We start from the raw sequence: 8,413 nt of genomic DNA on the forward strand, positions 1-8,413 counted from the left end.
TCTGTTCCTATTTACTATATTTTATTGGTTACCACACACAAGGGTCATTGAGCTGCACCACACCATTGCCATGCAGAATTCCACTGTGTATGACATAATCTTCTCTGCAGTTGTTGTCACACAGGTGTGGGCAACAGAGCTTCATATACTATTTTAGTGTCATTGTCCATCCCTGAAGACCATACCTGATTTGTGCCTCATTCAAGATCTACTCCTGTGCTGTTGTTGGTGGATGCCTACTGATGTCACCCTTTGGTGTTAGTAGTAAGTGTGATTGAAATACAGTGCCTGTCTGCACCATAATACCATGGGGATATGCTTTAGTTTGATTGAGCCTCTTCTTGCTTTACTTACATTGGCAGTTCATCAAACTCTAATGATTTGTTAAGCCATTGGTTCTGACTGCTTAGATGATATGTTTTCTATGTATGTTTGCACAGTCTGCACTTGCACAACTGTAAATCATGTCTGAGCCCACCTGCCCTCATTAGCATATGTACAATAGTAGGGCATGCTTAAGTCACCCCCAGTACCCATTTCCTTATCAGACTGTACTCCACAGCTGATGAAAGTTTAATTGCATGGATCTTTGGTAAGTGTATCCTAATATGTACCAGTATTAAACAATTGTGAACTTTTTTTTAATACCACCACAAATATAGAGATCCACACACCTACACACCCCCACAGATGCACACAATTGCACACACCCCCACCACTGAGAGACAAGTAAGACTAGAGGACTTAAATTATTTTCAAAATATACTGGCAGCAGGCTGCAGACTCACATTACTCAAATTGTTTGTAATCCTGATTAGTTTTAGGTAGAGGAAAACATAGCATTCAGATTTTTTGAGTCATTTGGGGACCATAGATGCTAAAGCAGTTTAGAAATACAGTTGAACATTTTTCATGATATATACAGCAAATTAAATAATGTTATGTGTGCCACTAAAATCACTATAGATGATTTAAATTGTTCAGTGCATGATGCCATCTGAAACACATATTGTGGGGTTGATAAAGTTTAACATAAGCCTTTTTGATTGAATAGACAGCACAAGCATTGTGGTAGAGCTGTTCTTGAATTCAGAAAGTGTAATCTTTATGAATACCCCTAATGTCTTTAATTACAAATGACCATTTTTTGTATCAATGTTTTCACAATCTATGGTGAATGCTCAATTTGTTTCAAAGATCCAATTAAAATATAATATCAGTTCCTGGACAAATGCTGTACCACACAAGTACTCATTATAAATAAAGATCACGTACTCACCTTGTAAACAAAGGTGCACACAAAATCAATAAAGCCAACTTGAAGTTTGGGCAGCTCATCAGCTTTGTTTCTGTCCATCATAGGCTAGAAAACAAAATGTGTTTGTTAATATAGAACAGTCTGTGTTGCCAGATGCATTTTATATTGGAAAGTGAACAATGGATTATAGAAATGACCTTGTCATATGATGGCAGTTAAGTGTGAAGATTCCATTTGGTTCATTTCCTATGGAAAATAAGTTTTATTTTTGTATATATTATAATTATTGTTCAATTAACTCAATCACTTGGGCTCACTCTGCTCCCCTACCCTACCCCCAAATCCCATCCACCACCACTTTTTCTACATTTATACTTCCATAGCACCACCCACACATTCCTCTAACCAATGCCATCAGTTCCCTTCAGTAGGAAAACAATCAGTACAGCTACTCCCAAAAGTGATACCCACCCAAGACATTCTCACAAATTGTCTTAATCCTTGCCACCTATAACTACGAAATTTCATCTCTACAAGCAACCCACTACCTTCCTAACATTTTTTATCCTAATTTACAACAAAGATAAAACTGAAGTTAAATAGGATGCCCCTAAGTCAGATTATTTTACTATTTCTCATCACTCTACTAGCCTTCATCACCAATTATCAAATCCACCTCCTTCAATTACTTAGGACTTCAACCAATCCTCACAAAGAATATCAACATCTACTCAGCCTATATTTCTCCATAACACCCTGTCTCTACAAACAAACCATATTTGATTTCTTTTTTAAGACTAAGCATCCAAATTTACAATCAAATATCAAACCAAGGCCAAAATATAACTGGCCACACTCTTCTCTCTGTAAAATATCAATTCAAAAATAAGCATTACTGTCAATTAACTTCAGCATAAATTTAAAAAGACACATACTATTTCTTGGTTAGAATAGGCAAACACACTTGAAAACATGTGCAGTAATATTGTAAAATATATATACAGAAACTAAGTTTCTTAAAATACACATCCATTACAGAATGCTATACTAACAAATGACAATGTTCCATTTCAATAAGTGATGCATGCTAACTTCGTAATTTGGCTGATCTCAATTTCAAACCACTAGTAATACTTATACAATCATTCAACCTAGGGGGCTTCCCAGTATCCAGTTTTATCTGCCAGTGTAATTCTCAATACTCCAATTTGTTTTCCCAATTACCACCCCTGGCATCAACTAAAACTTGCTTAATAACCATGAACTTAAATTTATAATTAGGGCATGTTAATGAATGTTACAATATTACTGCACATGTTTTCAAGTGTGTTTGCCTATTCTAACCAAGAAATAGTATGTGTCTTTTTAAATTTATGCTGACGTTAATTGATAGTATTGTCATTGGTTCTTTTGAATTTGGGATGCCTATATAATCAGGACTTAAAATGTGTTTAAACTGTTCTGAAGAAGCCTGACACTTTGTTAGGTGAAAGCGCTTAACCTTGAATTTGTGTACCTTGTAGATTTTACTACAACTGCTGCCTTTGTGTGTGATACTTGGCTGTTTTTATCCAATTTTGTGGCTGGGCTGTGCTGAGTTGAACGGACTGCAAAGTTATTAAACTTTGCTTTGGAAGCTGTGGAGTTTACTTCTTTATTGACTGCCTTTTCGTTTTGGTTCCTGGCTTATTTCTGAGGCATCATGGCCGAAGGAGCAGAGAATTTCTCTTTAAAAGAACTGCCTAGTATCTTTCAAGATCAGGATGACACTAATGATACTTCTCCTGTAATGAGTAAGAATTTAATAAGATGCTGGAAATCCTTACACTGATAGCTATGAACTAAAGTACTTTGATTAGGAACAGTTTGCCTGTGTTGCCAGGCAACCAGTAGCAGTTGCGTAATGTTGTATGTGCTTTTTCATCCTCGACTAATCAGAATGGAGCTGGACAGATGAGGGAGGCGACTGCCAACATGGTGGACACACGTTCGCATTCGGCGAATGCGGTGATAGTGCATTCTTTGAACATTAACCAAGATTCTAGCAAAATGGATTTTATATTTGAGAACTGGACATTAAGAAGGTTTTATTTTACTGAGAACAGGCCCCAGTTGCAAGAGACATTTGGCGACCTTCTAAATGTATTCAAAGAGAAACCTTTGCATTTAAAAACATTGCAGTTAGATATTGATTATTTAAACAAATGTGTTGCAGTTGGGAGGGTACCTAAGGGACTGCAGCTCTGGAAATATCCAAACAATGTTGAAACTAACAGCATTTTCCACAAGGAACTATTAGAACTGTTGAACAAATTTGGGATTGAGTTGCTGAAGCTTATGATTAGAAATTATGAATTACAAAGAGACAATGTGATAAAAGATGTTAATGTTTTGCATGATAAACTAACTTGTGATTGTCTTTTCAATGTTGAAAAAATGAAATATAATGCGAAATTCATTCACACTGTGAAAATGTGTTAGTATATTACAAAGGGACTTGATTGAATATAGGGAGGGGAAAGCTTACCCACCCCCGAGGAGAACTTACAATTTGGAGTATTAGAAGGGGATAATTTGAATGAGGAAACCCTTACCCAGGAAAACAGGAATTCTAATAATATGCACAGCACCCCTTTAGAAGAAGCTCCCCTGAGAAGAAGCAAGAGAATCGCACATAAACACGGACAATTCAATACCTACAATCAGTACAACCAGTTTCGGGGGGGGGGCATGGGGAGGGGTTGGAAAAACAACAACAGGAATTATATGAGAAAGAACAGTCAAGGGAGAGGACAGTACATGGAATGATGGATAATAATGATTGTGTGGGTGAAACTGTTGTCACAGATAATGGTAAAAAAGTTACCAAGAACAACTTTAATAATTTTAATTACACTGATTTTGAGATAAAAAATGAACATTTTTCTTTATTTACTAAGGGTTTTCAGACCCCTGAACATGGTTAACACCTTGGTGGATGTTAAATTATTTTTGAGGAAGTTAAAGCTGAAGTTGTTTTTCAAGGGGAAAAGAAGAGATGACCAAAATCTTGTGAGATCAAACACTTTTAACCCCCCGCTTAATCCATTTTTGAGAGTATTTGAGGAACTTGTGGAGCAGGATATTAGAAAGTTAAATATTAAAAAGGACATGAGGAGAAATTTAAGTCACTTGGAAGAAAGTCTGATTGAGGAGTTGGTTCAGAATAAATGTAGAATTATAAAACTGGACAAAGGGGTTAGGGTTGTGCTTATGTATATGATTGATTATGAAACAAAGATGTTTGTGATTTTGAATGATGAGGAGAGATATAGTGTAGCATCCAAAAATTAAATTCATGTTTCATGTTCCAAAATCCAGTATTATTTGAAGGACCAGTTGTTAGAAGGAGCGATTAATAAGAAATTATATGATTTTTTTATATGTGGAAAAACCACGAATTCCGATAATATTCGGGATACCTAAAACACGTAAGGGCATGGAAAATTTGGCTTTCAGACCTATTGTTTCTGGTGCTGGGTACATCACAGAGCCTTTGGCTATATTTGTGGATTACCGCTTAAAAAGGTTTTTGGGTTCAGTTAAACATATTACTAAGGACTCATGGGACTTCTTAAGGAATATGACCTTTGATAAATACAGTAACACAGTGCATTTAGTTACTGCGGAATTTGTAGAATTATTTCCCAGCATTCCATATGATATAGGTCTGGAATGGTTTCAGAAAGTAACTGAAGTTAGATATTTGGATGCTAACACTATTAACTTGATTATTGAATTTCTGGAAACTACCTTGAAAAACAACTACATGTTTTTTAATGGTGAATACTACAAGCAGGAAAGTGGTGTGGCTATGAGGGTGGCATGTGCCCCTCTATATGCCAACCTGGTATTATATTATTGGGAGAAAAGGTATATCATGGACACAGTGTGGTCTAGGCACATAAGTTACTATGCTAGATTCCTTGATGATATTTGTATTCTTTGGGGGGGGGGGTCTTTGGAAGAATTGACCACCTTCTTGAGCTATATTAATAGTACCACCTCGTTTGTGAGATTTACCTACACAGTATCCCTTCAGAAAATCAATTATTCGGATGTTACATTATACAAAGATATAACAAATAATTGTTTCCAGTTCAGACTTTTCAGGAAACATACATTCTCTAACTCATATCTTCATTTTGAGAGTAGTCACCCCTAATTCCAGAAAAAGGGTATTGTGAAGGGGAAGATGATTAGAGCTTTGGGGATGTGTAGTGAGGATAGGGTGTATCATCAGGAATTACAATTAATTAAGGAATTGTTTATTCAGAGGGGGTTCCCTACTGACATGGTGGAAACTTTGATGGAAGAAGTTACTCAGGAAAGAGATGTGAAGTATTTTCCATTGTTAGGGAAAGGTGGTGATATACAACCTACTAATAACCATGTTCAGGTAGAATATGACAGTGCATTTATCCACACGTTTACCAGTAATTCTTCTGAAGTGGAGGGGATCATTAGAAAACATTGGGGTATTTTAAAAATACAGGAGGAAACAGGAGGTTTGATCATAGATGTACCACAATTTATTAGAAAGAGGGACTTGAATTTAAAAGAAAGATTTGAAAGAGGTAGTACCAACTATAACAACAGGAAGAAAAATAGCAAGGGTACTTGTAAGTGTGAAAGATGCAATCAATGTATGTATATTTTGGGAAAGAAAGAAGTAAAGTTAACAGCAAGGAATTACAGGGTAAGAAGTAATGGTTATTACACTTGTAACAGTACCGGGGTGGTGTATTTAGTTGTGTCTGAATCATGTAGCCCCTTTTTACGTGGGAAAGACTTAGAGAAATCTCAGGAGAAGAACGTATGAACACATATATGACATCTGTAAGGAAAAGAAAACTAGTGCACTCTGCAAACGTTCATTAACACGCCCTAATTATAAACTTAACGTTTTGTTATAGAACAAGTTTTAGTTGATGCCAGGGGTGGTAATTGGGAAAACAAATTGGAGTATTGAGAATTACACTGGCAGATAAAACTGGATAGTGGGAAGCCCCCTGGGTTGAATGATTGTATAAGTATTACTAGTGGTTTGAAACTGAGATCAGCCAAATTATGAAGTTAGCATGCACCACATATTGAAATGGAACATTGTCATTTGTTAGTATAGCATTCTGTAATGGATGTGTATTTTAAGAAACTTAGTTTCTGTATATATTTTACAATATGACTGCACATGTTTTCAAGTGTGTTTGCCTATTCTAACCAAGAAATAGTATGTGTCTTCTTAAATTTATGCTGAAGTTAATTGACACTATTGTCATTGGTTCTTTTGAATTTGGGATGCCTATATAATCAGGACTTAAAATGTGTTTAAACTGTTCTGAAGAAGCCTGACACTTTGTTAGGTGAAAGCGCTTAACTTTGAATTTGTGTACCTTGTGGATTTTACAACTGTTGTCTTTGTGTGTGATACTTGGCCGTTTTTATCCAGTTTTGTGGCTGGGCTGTGCTGTGCTGAGTCAAATGGACTGCACAGTTATTAAACTTTGCTTTGGAAGCTGTGGAGTCTACTTCTTTATTAGATAAATGCGACCATATGTAGCTGATGCAATACCTAACCTCAAATAATCTGCTCTCAGAAGCACAACAAGGCTTTAGGCCAAAGCACAACAGCACTACTGCTCTACCACATTTTGCCAGTATAGTAAACCACCATAGAAAGAATGGTCTGCTTGTGTCCACCGTGGTCTTAGACTTGACAAAGGTATTTGATACTGTCTCGCACCAGAAACTTAATTGTTCAACTTTCTTCAATAAGACAATACAACTTGTTGTGGTTCCTTCGTTACCTATCTGGAAGGCAACAAGCCATTAAATGTCAACAAACGTATGCATCCTTTCAACCATTTACTACAGGTATCCCTCAGTGCTCTATCCTGAGTCCTCTACTATTGAATATATTTATTAATGACCTCCACAGCTCTGCTCACCATGTAGTTTAGTTCAGTATGTAGATGACTCAACATTAACATGTGTGGCCTCAGCAGTAAATAAGTTCCAAGACATTACCTAAAAATATTTCTCCTTTGTAGAAACCTGTCTTAAAGAATCAAACCTCCTACTCAACCCCAGTGAAAATTAAGCTAATGCTTTTCACCTCATAAAGTTGCCATAAACAAAAGTGATCTTTTACTATAAAGTCAGCAAATAATAAAGTAATTGAAACTGTAACTTACAGTAAACTTCTACGCATTGCAATAGATGACAATCTCAAATATGACCACCATATACTGCACACCACTAAATCTACATACCAGAAACTAGGCTGCCTTTGTAGAATCAATGGATTCCTTACAGATACTGCAAGAAAAATTCTAGCCACCACCTTCGTACTGCCGACTCTCTTATAAGTCCCTCCTATCCTAAAAACATAAATGATACTCAAAGAAAGAAACTTGCCTCCTGCTACAATAAAATAGCTACATTTGCCACCAGTCTCCCTTACAGGACCCACCATTGTCATAGCTTAAAGCAATTAAACTGGTTTGAACTGCACAACTGTCTAACATATTCACAACTGACTTTATCCAGAAAAATGCCCTGCACTAGAAAACTTATTACTACCCTACTGTCCAGCAAGGGACCTCCATTCCAGTAACAATTACTTACAAATAAGTCAAATAATGTTGCAAGAGACTTGCTGTACTCCCAATGCATTGCTTAAACTCTGGATTAGTATCCCCATGCAAATAAAACTCTCCAACAAACTCGGTTTTAAACTACTGCTTAAACAACATCTTAACCAATCCTGGTCCTGTACATGCTCATCGCAGGGTTAAAACCTTTTCACTGTACAATACTATCCAAATACTCTCCATAAGCATAATATTCTCAACCTCTTACTAAAATGGCAAAACAATTTTTATACATAACTGCTGCCTGTGCAATCCACTAAGTTGCACATGTGCTTTCTCTTTAGTAACTTCCACCTGTATAAAATCTTGGAGTGTATATGTATAAATCTAACTACTGTTTGTGTATAAATGTAAATAGAAATATTAGTACTCTGACTGGAACTTAGTATAATGCAATGTAAGCAACTGGAGCTTTTCTCCCCAGGCCTCCATTAAAAATGGGTATTACCCAGTTAGACTTTCC

The 8,413-nt window shown here is 36.3% G+C and overlaps 1 protein-coding gene across 1 annotated transcript in view; it reads right to left on the bottom strand.

Annotated features, from left to right (window-relative positions):
- The window catches only part of PDE6C (phosphodiesterase 6C), a 537,951-nt gene that overhangs the window by 22,717 nt on the left and 506,821 nt on the right, over positions 1 to 8,413 (bottom strand). Inside the window, exon 20 of the mRNA XM_044055635.1 lies at positions 1,280 to 1,363. Coding sequence (XP_043911570.1) covers positions 1,280 to 1,363 — 84 coding nt within the window. The remainder of the gene's footprint in view (positions 1 to 1,279; positions 1,364 to 8,413) is intronic.

Source organism: Protopterus annectens, chromosome 14.part0, assembly GCF_019279795.1.
Source record: "Protopterus annectens isolate FY-2018-M chromosome 14.part0, PAN1.0, whole genome shotgun sequence".
Classification (NCBI taxonomy): domain Eukaryota; kingdom Metazoa; phylum Chordata; order Ceratodontiformes; family Protopteridae; genus Protopterus; species Protopterus annectens.